The 15,413-nt window shown below is 38.1% G+C and overlaps 1 protein-coding gene across 1 annotated transcript in view; it reads left to right on the forward strand.

Annotated features, from left to right (window-relative positions):
- Nucleotides 1-15,413, forward strand: part of LOC132480593 (zinc finger protein 345-like) — a 37,825-nt gene extending 22,412 nt beyond the window's left edge. The window contains 3 exon segments of the mRNA XM_060084929.1: nucleotides 1,399-1,522; nucleotides 13,474-14,887; nucleotides 14,890-15,413. Coding sequence (XP_059940912.1) covers nucleotides 13,990-14,887; nucleotides 14,890-15,038 — 1,047 coding nt within the window. The 5' untranslated portion in view covers nucleotides 1,399-1,522; nucleotides 13,474-13,989 and the 3' untranslated portion in view covers nucleotides 15,039-15,413.

Genomic DNA, 15,413 nt, shown 5'->3' on the forward strand with positions numbered 1-15,413 from the left:
TTCCACAGACTGGGGCTTCCTAGTAAAGCAAAATGGGTGGTGTTGATGGTCCAATCTTCATTTGACCTAAGTCTTTTTGTGAATCTTCATCCTCCAGGAGATTCTGGCAACTCAGGAACCAGGAACATTTATTATAGTTTAGTGATGCCTGGCTACAGGTTGGATCATCCCAGAACATAAGTTGATTGAGAACCTTACTGTTAGAGCCCATACAGACAGACAGATCTTAAAGGTCTTATTAATGCCAAAGATCAAAATGAGAAGAACGATTAAGTCAGTTGATTCCATATGCTGGATAATAATGCTTCCAATAAAAATGGTGTTTATTAAAGAATTTTCACAAAAAGAATAAATCCCTTTACGTTACCACGTGGTATAAGAATGAACCTGCATCTTGAAAAAATTCTTAACTTATATGCAGAGTCTTTATTTAAAAAGGGATTTTTGAACTCATACCAAAATTTAAGTATTAATGATTCAAATAGAAATATGATGCTTCTAATTAAAGTAGCATGGTCTCGCCATATCACCTAGTTCCTGTCCAAAGACTTGGCTAACTGCCTTTGGTATTTATCCCTGTAGTGTTTCCAGTTATTCTTATTTTACTCTTTGTGGAATAATCAAGTTTAGTAGTCATCCCTTGGCTTCCCTGTGTGTTAGAATGTCATATCTGGGAGAGGGGAGTAACACTGGCATCTAGTAGAGGTCAGAGTTGGTGCTGTATATCAACAAACAATGCATAGAACAGCCCCAACCCTGCAACAAAGAATTATCCATCCCCAAATGTCGACATTGCCAAGGTTGAGAAACTCTCCTCTAGACATATCTTTATGTTTTCTTGATTCCAACAGTGATGTTTAGAAGTCCATTGCATTTCTGATTCCTGATACTTTATATATGACCTGTTTTTTCTGTCTTAACTTTTTTTTAAGGATCTTCTCTTTATCACTTTTATTCTCAAATTTTATTCTTAGATATTTTGTAGAGTTGGTCACTTTTTCTCCTTAGAGCTAAATGAGTAAAGAGTAGGTGGAGGGAACTACTGTTTACTGACAATTGATTATATACCAGGCATTACTAGACTAGATGATAACTTTACTATTTCACACAATAGAGAAACTCCACTTAGCTAGACTTTTTACGTCCCAAACATGGTTGGATACTGGAAATATCCTACTGTGAACAGATAGTTTGATCTATCTTCAGGAAATGGGATTTTTTGAGGACATAAATTAAATCATACTGACTTCCAGGCCTCCAGACCCAGCCTATTTGTTCTATGTGTCACTTCCTATAAACACTCTCTTTATCACCTGTATTTTACCTTTTACTTCGCTCCTCCCATCTTAAAAGCATTTGCTTTTATTATATTGTTCATACATGGATCTATTGTTTCAGGGACTGGTGTTATTCAAGGATGTGTCTATAGACTTTTCTCAGGAGTGGGAATGCCTGGATTCTGATCAGAGGGATTTGTACAGAAATGTGATTTTGGAAAACTATAACAACCTGGTCTCAGTTGGTAAGCATACCTGTATCTAAAAATTCAGTCTTCCCTATGGAATATTTCCTTCTCCAATTGAGAATTTCTCTGCTCCTTTCAAGTATCCTGTACATTTCTTTTCCCTGTTCCCAAGGAAAAGGCTTGAGCTTTGTAGAGTTGAAAATGTGTACCTCCGTTGGGGTTGAGGCTCCATCTTCTCTAAATAGTGACCTCTCTTCTTTGATTTTGAATTCTAAGCCTCCCATAGCAAAACTGTGTACCATTTCTTTTGGGAGCAGGACTCTCCATTCCTAAGCCAGATGTGGTATCCTTATTGGAGCAAGGGGAAGAGCCCTGGATGGTTGGCAGAGAGGTGGCAAGGGACTTGCTTCCAGGGAAGTGAGGGATGGTCAGGCAAGAAGAGGGCATTGAAGGATGTAACCTAGCTGCTCATGGAGGAAACAACTCTGAGATGTTTTCTGGGAAGTTTCCATTAATAGTCCAAACCTGTAGAGAAAAGTAAGACCTCTACACCAAACTGTCAAATTTCCTTACCTCTACCTCTACCTCTCACTGTCCATACTTCTCTTCTCTTGCTTCCTTCCCATTTCAAAGTGGGAAGTACAACCCTTGTTCCTCTTCAGTAACAAATTTCTACCTTTACTTTGAAGACCATTCTTAGACAGTTACTTTTCTTGTGCATTTAGATTTGTGTAAGTGTCACTTTCTTAAAATTTCTGAGATGTTTCTTCCCTGAACCGGTTTTCCTGTTCATTATTTTACTCATTTATTCATTTATTCTTCCAATCATTACTGATTTTATAATTGGTACAAGATATTTACTAGATGATGAAAAGATGATAAGATTTTTAAGCTATTAAGAAACTTATAGGACTTCCCTGTTGGCACAGTGGTTAGGAATCCACCTGCCAATGCAGGAGACATGGGTTCAAGCCCTGGTCTGGGAAGATCCCACATGCCACGGAGCAACTAAGCCCATGCACCACAACTACTGAGCCCGAATGCCACAACTACTGAAGCCCACGCGCCTAGAGCCCACGCTCCACAACAAAGAGAAGCCACTGTAATGAGAAGCCCACGCACCGCAACGAAGAGTAGCCCCCGCTCGCCGCAACTAGAGAAAGCCCGCAAGCAGCAACGAAGACCCGGCGCAGCCAAAAATAAATAAATTTATATATATATATATATATATATATATATAAATTTATATGGAATAAGAGGTACAAACTAGTGGGTATAAAATATATATATATATATATATATAAAGAAATTTATATGGAATAAGAGGTACAAACTAGTAGGTATAAAATAAGCTACAAGGATATATTGTACAGCATGGGGAATATAGCCAATATGTTATAATAAATATAAATGGAGTATAATCTTTAAAAATTATGGGGCTTCCCTGATGGTGCAGTGGTTAAGAATCCGCCTGCCAATGCAAGGGACACAGGTTCGAGCCCTGGTCTGGGAAGATCCCACATGCCGCAGAGCAACAAAGCCCATGTGCCACAACTGCTGAGCCTGTGCTCTAGAGCCCATGAGCCACAACAACTGAGCCTGTGCACCACAACTACTGAAGCCTGCATGCCTAGAGCCTGTGCTCCGCAACAAGAGAAGCCACTGCAATGAGAAGCCCACGCACCGCAACAAGAAATAGCCCCCGCTCGCCACAATTAGAGAAAGCCTGCATGCAGCAACGAAGACCCAACGCAGCCAAGAGTAAATAAAATTTTAAAAAATTATGAGTCATCATATTGTACACCTGTAACTTATATAATATTGTACAGCAACTATACATCAATAAAAAAACCCTTAAAAATTAAAATAAAAAAAGAAAGTTATAGACTAGGGAACCTAGGAACAAGTCCATAAATATATTTTTTTAAAGTAGAATCAACTACAGGAGGAGTTCAGTAGGGTACCCAAAAGAAAGAGCTAAAGATGGAAGAGTGGAAAGCCCCTGTCTTAATCCATCTGGGTGGCTATAACAAACTACCAGAGACTTGGTGGCTTATAAACAACAAAAATTGATTTCTCTTAGTTCTGGAGGCTGGGAAGTTCAAGATCAAGGCACCAGAAGGTTCAGTATCTGATGGACTTCCTCATATTCTATCATATCCTCATTGTAATCTCACATGGAAGAAGGGGGAATCTCTCTGGGGTCTTTTATATAAGGGCACTAATCTCATTCATGAAGGCTCTGCCCTCATGACCTGATCACCTCCTGAAAGCCACACCTCCTAATACTATCACCTTAGGGGTTAGAATTTCAAAATATGTATTTTGGAGGGACACAAAAGTTCAGTCCATTGTAGCCCACAGAAATGTAATGGTTGGAGCATTGGGATGATTATAGTCACCTCTGTATAGAGAACTGGGGTTAAAGGGCATGTGTAGGCAGGGAGAGATTGGAGTGAAGGAGGAGAACCAGACAGGTATGTTTGTTCATTCAACTAACATGTATTACATAGTGCAATCCATGTGGTTATCTGGGAAGAGGGAATTTCAGGCAAAAAAGGCATAGTAGGTACAAACGTCATGAAGCAGGAACAGAATTACTATGTTTGAGGAACAGCAAGGTGGCCAGTATGGCTCAGAGAGGGAAGGGAAAAAATATATGAAATGTGATCAGAGCTGTGGATTTTGGAATGGGTCAGATTATGTAATGGCTTTTGAATCATGATGATGTTCTTACTGTGACTAAAATGTGACATATATAAAAGGTCTTAATTACTGACTCATACTTTAAAAGGCTTACCCTAGCTGCTGGGTAATGAAAATATTGGAGATGCAAGGTGGAAGCAGGGAGGCCAAAGAATCAGTGTCCAGGTGAGCAGTGTATTAACAATTTAAGTGATGAAAAGTGGTTGGATAGTAGAAACAGAAATTTGCTGATTTTGCTGATACTTTGGTTGTTGGTTGTAAGAGAAAGAGAAGAGCTGAGAATGACTCCAAGTTTTCTGGCTTGACTAGTTGAAGAATTGAGTTAACTTAAAGATACGGTTAAATTAAGAGTTTGGTTTTGGACATGCTAGGTTTGAGGTGATTGTTAGACATACAAATATAAAAGTTAATGAGTTGTTTGGATTTATGTTTCTGGTTTTTCAAACGAGTACAGGCTGGAGAGAAAATATGAAAGGCATGGGTGTATGGATAGTATTTAAAGCTGTATGATAGAATGGAATCATAAACAGTGAATACAATTAGCATAAATAAGAGAGCAATTTTACTACATCCTCATGAGGAATGTGTACTCTTACTTAAAAAACATCTTTTGATCTATATTTGGATAAAAGTATACTTTTATGGTTTGTTTTCCAAGTTTTATCTTTTGAATATTTCAAACCTCCAGAAAAGTTCAAAAAATGGTAAAATGACAAGTATACATATTTTTTTAAAAAACAGCTTTATATTTAAAAATAGCTTTATTAGAGCTATAATTTATATATAATAAAGTATACCCTTTTAAGGTATACAGTTAGATGGCTATTAATTGTATGTACAGAGTTGTGCTACCATCACCATAATCTAATTTTAGAACATTTTCTTCCTCCCCCAAAGAAACCTTGTACCCATTAGTAGTCACTCCCCTTTTTTCACCCTCTCTCCCCAACCCTGGGCAGCCAGTAGTCTACTTTCTGTATCTATAGGCTGCCAATGTAAATGGCATAATGCAATATGTGGTCTTTGTAACTAGCTCTTTCACATAATGTCTTGAGGGTCACATACTGTAGCATGTATCACTACTTCCTTTTTATGGCTAAATAAATTCCATCATGGTTTATCCATTCATCAGTTGACAGACACTGGATTATTTCCACACTTGGGCTATTACAAATAATGATGCTGTGAACATTCATGAACAAGTTTCTGTATGATTACAGTTGCCCCCTGAACAAAGTGGGGGTTAATCCAAGTATAATTTATAGTCAGCCATCCCTACCCTCAGTTCCTCAGCATCCATGGGTTCAACCAACCATGGACTGTGTACTACTGTAGTAATTTACTATTGGAAAAAACTGACATATAAGTGGACCTGTGCAATTCAAACATATGTTGAAGGGTCAATTGTACATGTTTTCAATTCCCTTGAGTATATACCTAGGAATGAAATTGCTGAGTCATATGGTAACTCAATGTTTAACTTTTTGAGGAACTGCCAAAATATTCTCAGGTCCTTTGCACATTTTAAAGTTGAGCTGTTTGGGCTTTTGTTGTGGAGTTGTAAGAGTGCTTTGTATTCTCTGGATATTAATCCCTTATCAGATATACATGACTCGCAAATATTTTCTTCCATTCTATGTGTTACCCTTTCACTTTATTGATATATCAGATTAAATTCCAGATGACTCTTAGATTTGAATGTGAAAAAACAAATGCAGATCCACAAAAGCACATAAGGAGATGTTCAGCCTTGCTCATTACAGAAAAAAAAGCTAATTAAAACCACACAGAGAGACCTATCAAACTGGCAAATATCCCAGAGTTTGCTGATGTACTGTAGTTGAGAAGCTGTGGGGAAATAGGCACTAAAATTAAAATGTTACTTGAGTGAATGTACAACTTTATACGAGAGGAATTTGGCCATATCTAGGAAATGACAAATGAATTTTACTCATTAATCAGTTATCTCACACCTAGTCATTCATTCCAAAAATAAGCAGGCAAACTTTCAAAAGAAATGCAATTAAAACTTCTTTTCTCTTTTATATGTCTGTCGATTTTTGATCTTATTAACTTTTAGAAAGCTTCCATAATTTGTTTCCCTGCAGATAACTGTCTTGTCAGTTTTTTCTTGCTTTTAAATGGTTAGACCTTTTGCTTCTTTTTCTTTTTCTTTTAGTTTTTGTCACAGTCTCACTTCAGTGTCTATAATTTCCAGTAAACGTTAAAGAAAACTGCGGATAGTAGGTCCATCTTTTTTTGTTGGTTTCTTTACAGCATCATTTTAACATTTCATAGTTATGCGTTTTTGTCATATGTATCCGGAGATCTCATTAAAATTTCCTAATCACCTCATCATCCAGTATGACTTCCCATCAATATATGTACTTTGTCGATTTATCAGATTCTACAAGTATATTTGATCACCATATAAGTCATTCACATTTATATACGTTAACTGAAATAATTTTAAACATCTTTATTGGAGTATAATTGCTTTACAGTGTTGTGTTAGTTTCTGCTGTATAACAAAGTGAATCAGCTATATGCATACATATATTCCCACATCCCCTCCCTCTTGTGTCTCCCTCCCACCCTACATATCCCTCCCCTCTAGGTAGTCGCAAAGCACAGAGCTGATCTCCCTGTGCTATGAAGCTGCTTCCCACTAGCTATCTATTTTACATTAGGTAGTGTATATATGTCAGTGCTACTCTCTTCCTTCATCCCAGCTTACCCTTCCCCCTCCCCTGGTCCTCAAGTCCATTCTCTACATCTGTGGCTTTATTCCTGTCCTGCCCCTAGGTTCATCAAAACCATTTGTTTTAAATGCCATATATATGTGTTAGCATATGGTATTTGTTTTTATATTTCTGACTTACTTCACTCTGTGTGACAGACTCTAGGTCCATCCACCTCACTACAAATAACTCAATTTCGTTTCTTTTTATGGATGACTAATATTCCATTATATATATGTGCCACATCTTCTTTATGCATTCATCTGTTGATGGACACTTAGGTTGCTTCCATGTCCTGGCTATTGTAAATAGTGCTGCAGTGAACACTGTGGTACATGTCCCTTTTTGAATTATGGTTTTCTCAGGTTATATGCCCAGTAGTGGGATTGCTGGGTCATATAGTCGTTTTATTTTTAGTTTTTTAAGGAACCTCCATACTGTTCTCCATAGTGGCTGTACCAGTTTACATTCCCACCAACAGTGCAAGAGGGTTCCCTTATCTCCATCCCTCTCCAGCATTTATTGTTTGCAGATTTTTTGATGATGGCCATTCTGACCGGTGTGAGGTGATATCTCATAGTTTTGATTTGCATTTCTCTAATGATTAGTGATGTTGAGCATCTTTTCATGTGTTTGTTGGCAATCTGTATATCTTCTTTGGAGAAATGTCTATTTATGTCTTCTGCCCAATTTTTTTCTACCCAATTTTTGGATTGGGTTGTTTCTTTTTTTTTTTGATATTGAGCTACATGAGCTGCTTATATATTTTGGAGATTAATCCTTTGTCAGTTGCTTCATTTGCAAGTATTTTCTCCCATTCTGAGTGTTGTCATTTTGTTTTGATTATGGTTTCCTTTGCTATGCAAAAGCTTTGAAGTTTCATTAGGTCCCATTTGTTTATTTTTGTTTTTATTTCCATTTCTCTAGGAGGTGGGTCAAAAAGGATCTTGCTGTGATTTATGTCATAGAGTGTTCTGCCTATGTTTTCCTCTAAGAGTTTTATAGTGTCTGCCCTTACATTTAGGTCTTTAACCCATTTTGAGTTTATTTTTGTGTATGGTGTTAGGAAGTGTTCTAATTTCATTCTTTTACATGTAGCTGTCCAGTTTTTACCAGCACCACTTATTGAAGAGGCTGTCTTTTCTCCATGTATACTCTTGCCTCCTTTATCAAAGATACGGTGACCATATGTGTGTGGGTTTATCTCTGGGCTTTCTATCCTGTTCCATTGATCTACATTTCTATTTTTGTGCCAGTACCATACTGTCTTGATTACTGTAGCTTTGTAGTATAGTCTGAAGTCCAGGAACCTGATTCCTCCAGCTCTGTTTTTCTTTCTCAAGATTGTTTTGGCTATTCGGGGTCTTTTGTGTTTCCATATAAATTGTGCAATTTTTTGTTCTAGTTCTGTGAAAAACGCTATTGGTAGTTTGACAGGGATTGCATTGAATCTGTAGATTGCTTTGGGCAGTATAGTCATTTTCACAATACTGATTCTTCCAATCCAAGAACATGGTATATCTCTCCATCTGTTTGTGTCATCTTTAATTTCTTTCATCAGTGTCTTATAGTTTTCTGCATACAGGTCTTTTGTCTCCTTAGGTAGGTTTATTCCTAGGTATTTTATTCTTTTTGTTGCAATGGTAAATGGGAGTGTTTCCTTAATTTCTCTTTCAGATATTTCATCATTAGTGTATAAGAATGCAAGAGATTTCTGTGCATTAATTTTGTATCCTGCTACTCTACCAAATTCATTGATTAGCTCTAGTAGTTTTCTGGTAGCATCTTTAGGAGTCTCTATGTATAGTATCATGTCATCTGCAAACAGTGACAGTTTTACTTCTTTTCCGATTTATATTCCTTTTATTTCTTTTTCTTCTCTGATTGCTGTGGCTAAAACTTCCAAAACTATGTTGAATGATAGTGGTGAGAGTGGGCAACCTTGTTTTCTTCCTGATCTTAGAGGAAATGGTTTCAGTTTTTCACCACTGAGAACGATGTTGGCTGTGAGTTTGTCATATATGGCCTTTATTATGTTGAGGTAGGTTCCCTCTATGTCTACTTTCTGGAGAGTTTTTATCATAAATTGGTGTTGAATTTTGTCAAAAGCTTTTTCTGCATCTATTGAGATGATCATATGGTTTTTATCCTTCAGTTTGTTAAAATAGTGTATCACATTGATTGATTTGTGTACACTGAAGAATCCTTGCATTCCTGGGATAAACCCCACTTGATCATGGTGTATGATCCTTTTAATGTGCTGTTGGTTTCTCTATGCTAGTACTTCGTTGAGGATATTTTCATCTATGTTCATCACAGATATTGGCCTGTAGTTTTCTTTTTTTTCCTGACATGTTTGTCTGGTTTTGGTATCAGGGTGATGGTGGCCTCGTAGAATGAGTTTGAGAAGGATAGGTGTTAGCTCTTCGCTAAATGTTTGATAGAATTGAACTGTGAAGGCATTTGGTTCTGGGCTTTTGTTTGTTGGAAGATTTTTAATCACAGTTTCAATTTCAGCGCTTGTGATTGGTCTGTTTATATTTTCTCTTTTTTCCTGGTTCAGTCGCAGATGGTTGTGCCTTTCTAAGAATTAGTCCATTTCTTCCAGGTTGTCCATTTTATTGGCATATAGTTGCTTGTAGTAATCTCTCATGATCCTTTGTATTTCTGCAGTGTCAGTTGTTACTTCTCCTTTTCCGTTTCTAATTCTGTGGATTTGAGTCTTCTCCCTTTTTTCTTGATGAGTCTGGCTAAGGGTTTATCAATGTTGTTTATCTTCTCAAAGAACTAGCTTTTAGTTTTATTGATCTTTGCTATTGTTTCCTTCATTTCTTTTTCATTTATTTCTTATCTGCTCTTTATGATTTCTTTCCTTCTGCTAACTTTGGGGGTTTTTTGTTCTTCTTTCTCTAATTGCTTTAGGTGTAAGGTTAGGGTGTTTATTTGAGATTTTTCTTAATTCTTGAGGTAGAATTGTATTGCTATAAACTTCCCTCTTAGAACTGCTTTTGCTGCATTCCATAGGTTTTGGGTCATTTTGTTTTCATTGTCATTTGTTTCTAGGTATTTTTTGATTTCCTCTTTGATTTCTTCAGTGATCTCTTGGTTATTTAGTAGCATATTGTTTAGCCTCCATGTGTTTGTATTTTTTACAGCTTTTTTTCCTATAATTGATATCTAGTCTCATAGCGTGTGGTCAGAAAAGATACTTGATACAATTTCAATTTTCTTAAATTTACCAAGGCTTGATTTGTGACCCAAGATTTGATCTATCCTGGAGAATGTTCCATGAGCATTTGAGAAGTGTATTCTGTTGTTTTTGGATGGAATGTCCTATAAATATCACTTAAGTACATCTTGTTTAATGTGTCATTTAAAGCTGTGTTTCCTTATTTATTTTCATTTTGGATGATCTGTCCATTGGTGAAAGTGGGGTGTTAGGGTCCCCTACTATGATTGTTTTGCTGTCGATTTCCCCTTTTATGGCTGTTAGCATTTGCCTGATGTATTGAGGTGCTCCTATGTTGCATGCATAAATATTTACAATTGTTATATCTTCTTCTTGGATTGAACCCTTGATCATTATGTAGTGTCCTTCTTTGTCTCTTGTAATAGTCTTTATTTTAAAGTCTATTTTGTCTGATACGAGAATTGCTACTCCAGCTTTCTTTTGATTTCCATTTGCATGGAATATCTTTTCCCATCACTTCACTTTCAGTCTGTATGTGTCCCTAGGTCTGAAGTGTGCCTCTTGTAGACAGCATATGTTCAGGTCTTGTTTTTGTATCCATTCAGCCAGTCTATGTCTTTTGGTTGGAGCATTTAATCCATTTACATTTAAGGTAGTTATCGACATGTATATTCCTATTACCATATTCTTAATTGTTTTGGGTTTGTTATTGTAGGTCTTTTCCTCCTCTTGTGTGTCCTTCCTAAAGGAGTTCCTTTAGCATTTGTTGTAAAGCTGGTTTGATGGTGCTGAATTCTCTTAACTTTTGCTTATCTGTAAAGGTTTTAATTTCTCCTTCGAATCTGAATGAGATCTTTGCTGGTAGAGTATTGTTGATTGTACGTTTTTCCCTTTCATCACTTTAATTATGTCCTGCCACTGCCTTCTGGCTTGTAGAGTCTGCTGAAAAATTTGCTGTTAACCTATGGGGATTCCCTTGTATGTTATTTGTTGCTTTTCCCTTGCTGCTTTCAATATTTTTTCTTTGTATTTAATTTTTAATAGTTTGATTAATATGTGTCTCAGTGTGTTTCTCTTTGGGTTTATCCTGTATTATATTCTCTGTGCTTCCTGGACTTGATTGAGTATTTCCATTCCCATGTTAGGGAATTTTTCTACTGTAATCTCTTCAAATATTTTCACAGACCCTTTCTTTTTCTCTTCTTCTTCTGGGACCCCTATACTTCGAATGTTGGTGCATTTAATGTTGTACCTGAGACTGTCTCTGAGACTGTCCTCAATTCTTTTCATTCTTTTTTCTTTATTCTGCTCCCTGGCAGCTATTTCCAGCAGTTTATCTTCCAGCTCACTTATCCATTCTCTGCCTCAGTTATTCTGTTATTGATTCCTTCTAGAGTATTTTTAATTTCAGTAAATGTGTTGTTCATCACTGTTTGCTCTTTAGTTCTTCTATATCCTTGTTAAATGTTTCTTGTATTTTCTCCATTCTGTTTCTGAGATTTTGGATCATCTTTCTATCATTATTCTGAATTGTTTTTCAGGTAGGTTGTCTATTTTGTCTTCATTTATTTGGTCTTGTAGGTTTTTACCTTACTCCTTCGTCTGTAACAAATTTTTTTGTCGTTTCATTTTTTTTTTTTTTTGATGTGTGGTGCTGTGTTCCTGTCTTACTTGTTGTTTGGCCTGACACGTCCAGCACTGGAGTTTGCAGGCAGTTGGATGGAGCTGGGTCTTGGTGCTCAGGGGAGGACCTCCAGGAGGCCTCACTCTGACTGATATTCCCTGAGGTCTGAGGTTGTCTGTTAGTCCAGTGGTTTGGACTTGGAGCTTCCACCACAGGAGCCAGGCCTGAGCTCTGGCCTGGGAACCAAGATCTCACAAGGTTCGTGGCATGGTTAAAAAAAAAAAAAAAAAAAAAAAAAAGGAAGAAAGAAGGAAAAAAGAAGGAAGAAGGAAAAAAAGCAGTACAATATCAAAGAATGAAAAACAATAAAATTAGAAAGATAAAAAATATATTAGGAAAAATAAAACTATAATTGAAAGAACTGCAACTAGGTAAAATAAATCCACAACAGAAAAAAGAATAAAAAACAGTGGGGTGGAGCAAGTCAAAATGAGAGATCACTAACAAAGTATAAAGAATAAAATAAAAGTAGAAAAATAAAAGATTAGGAAAAATCAAAATATAAAAGAATCAACAACAATGAATCAACAAGGTAAAACAGAACCCCAATCTAAAAGAGGAAAAAAGAAAAGAAAAAAGCCTTGACTATGGGGCGGAGTTTAAGCTGGGGTGGAACTTAGGCAGAGGAGGGGTTTAGGGTGGGGTGGGACCTAAGTGGGTGGGCTGGTGATGTTTGAGCGTGGGGCTGGACCTAGGCAGGGTGATGTTCAAGCGTGCAGCGGGGCCTATGCTTAGGACCTGTACAGAGGGGGACAGGCAGCACATGGAAAGGAGGGCCTCTGGAGTGTGGCGTTCCAGAGTTTGGAGGTGGGGTCCTGAGTGAGGGTGTGTGGGTGGTGTTTAGGCCCAGCACGTCGAAGGGTGTCTCCAAGTGTAGAGGTGGGGCCCTGGGTGGGGGTGTAGGGGCAGAGCTTGAGCTCGGCATGGCAGGAGGGAGGCTCCAAGGGCAGAGGATTAGGCCTGGGAGCCCAACAGGCTCCCCGGTGCCTATGTGGACGGGGAAAGCACTGGCCCCGTTCCCTTCAGTTCCTTCACACCCCTCCCCCACCATCTCCCCCAGGGTCTCCCCCATCCCTGCTGGACCCCTAACCAATGGGTGGGTCCCGCGGGGTGCAGGAACTCCTTCCCTCCCCCAGCTACCCCTTAGGGGTGCTGGTCCCAGAGGTCCGGCCTTTACTTTTGCTCCCCTTTCCCTCCCTCCCACTCCCTCAGGACCCACACAGCTGGAGGGGGCCTAGGTGGGCAGAGGATTGGGCCTGATGTCTCAACAGGTTCCTGGGGGCCCAAGTTGGCAGGGATTACCTGGCCATGCTCCCTTTTTATCCTCTGCCCTCCCAATGGTTCCCCAATTTCCCCCTTTGGGCATGGGATCCCTTCCCCTCCCCCAGCCACCCCTCAGGGGTGCCAGTCCCATCCCGCCTCCACTTCTCCTCCCCCCAAGCCCCACATCCTACCCAGTCACTGGGGGTTCCTCCCATCCCCTTAGGTGTCTGTGGTCCCCCACCGGTGCCTGGTAGGTGCCCTAGTTGTGAGGAGACGCGAATTCTGCATCCTCCTAGTACACCATCTTGACTCCTAATTACAGTTTAATTCCCCTTTTATACCATAAAAGTTTCATTTCTTCCAGGAAAAAAAACCAGTGAATGAAAAACAAAAAATGAATGTTTTCTATTGTGCTTTCTTTCAGACTGTGGATCTAGGCCTGAAACCAAGAAATTATCTCTGAAGAAGGAAATTTATGAAATAGAATAACCCCAATGGTTTATACTGGGACATCTTACAAAACATGGACTTGAGTGTTCCTGTTACAGAGATGATTGGGAATGTGAAAGAAAGACTGAGAAAAAACAAAGATCTCATGAAAAAAAATTTAATCAAGTTATTTTCAACTATGAAAATGTACACACCTTCAGTCAGCACACATCTTTTACTCTATATCAAAAACTTTATATTGAAGAGAAAGCCTGTGAATGCAGGGACTATGAGAAAGGTTTGGTGCATGACTTTCAACTAACTGCACATCAGAGAATTGATACTGGCAAGAAATTCAGTAACTATAAGGAATATGGGAAGGCCATTAGTAGAGGTTCAGAACATACTCAGCATCAGAGCATGCTTCCTGGTGAAACCTATGAACATAAGGAATGTGGTGGGGCCTTAGACAGTGTACAACATTAGAGCATCCATACTGAGGAGAAAATCTATGAGTGTAAAGAATGTGGAAAAGCCTTTAGTACTGGTTCAATATTTAAATCGCATCAGAGAATTCACACGTGAGAAACCCTGTCTAGCTAAAGAAGGTGGGAAGGTTTTTCATCATTCCTCAGACCCGTATATTCACCAGAGACTTCACAGCAGTGAGAAACCTTATCAATGTAAGTTATGTGGAAAAGCCTTTAGTAGTAAATCAGCCATTATTTTACATCAGAGAATTCACACTGGTGAGAAACCTTATCTATGTAAAGAATGTGGTAAAGCTCTTCATTATTCCTCAGATCTTAAAAGACATCAAAGAATCCATACTGGTGAAAAACCCTATGAATGTAAGGAGTGTGGCAAGGCCTTTAAGAGTGCATCATATTTTTTAATACCTCATAGAATTCAAACTGATGAGAAGCCCTATGAATGTAAAAATTGTCCTAAGGCATTTAGAAGTAGTTCAGCCCTTAATCGACATCAGAAAGTTCATACTGGTGAAAAACCCTGGGTATGTAAGGATTGTGGAAAAGCCTTTTGTAGCAGTTCAAAACTTATAGAACATCAGAGAATTCACACAGGTGAGAAGCCCTATGTTTGTATGGCATGCGGAAAGACCTTTTGTAACATTTCTATACTTACAGAACAGAGAATTCACACTGGTGAGAAACCATGTGTGTGTAAAGAATGTGGAAAGGCTTTTTATCACCCTTCAGGCCTTAGCCAACATTGGGGAATTCATATAGATGAGAAACCCTATGAATGCAAGGAATGTGGGAAAACCTTTAGCAGTAGCTCAGCCGTTATCCGGCATCAGAGAATTCATACCGGTGAGAAACCCTTTGAATGTAAGGAACGTAGAAAGGCCTTTCATCGTTCCTCAGATCTTTCTCAACAGAGAATTCATATGGTGAGAAACTCTATGAATGCAATGAATGTGGGAAGGTTTTTGTACGTAGTTCAAATCTTAATCAACATCAGAAAGGTCATGCTGGTAAGAAACTGAAAGGTATCTGTGGGGAAAGGCATTCAAGTATGGATATTTACCTAATTTGAGATAGGACTTCATGCTGATGAGATATCCCATAATTAATACAAAGAGACTTTTATTTGCTTTTCACAACCTAAATGCATAAGAATACAGTAAATGTCAGAAGACCATCAACAGTTCATTCCTTACTTAATATCAGAATTTATAACTGTGAATGAGAAAAATAAAAACTTATTTTGTGCCAGATCAACCCTAAACAACAGAGAACTTATTAAGGAATAACCGTGGGATTTCATTTTATTTTTCCTAATTTAATTCTAAGGTATTTTGTCCTATGTATATTTACTGATCATTAAAATTAATTATTTACCAGCCAATATTAATTAAGTTAATTTTTAGTTGTGCATTACAGTTCTGAGTTGACTTCTTTTTCTCCAAGA

Source organism: Mesoplodon densirostris, chromosome 19 (genome assembly GCF_025265405.1).
Source record: "Mesoplodon densirostris isolate mMesDen1 chromosome 19, mMesDen1 primary haplotype, whole genome shotgun sequence".
Lineage (NCBI taxonomy): Eukaryota > Metazoa > Chordata > Mammalia > Artiodactyla > Ziphiidae > Mesoplodon > Mesoplodon densirostris.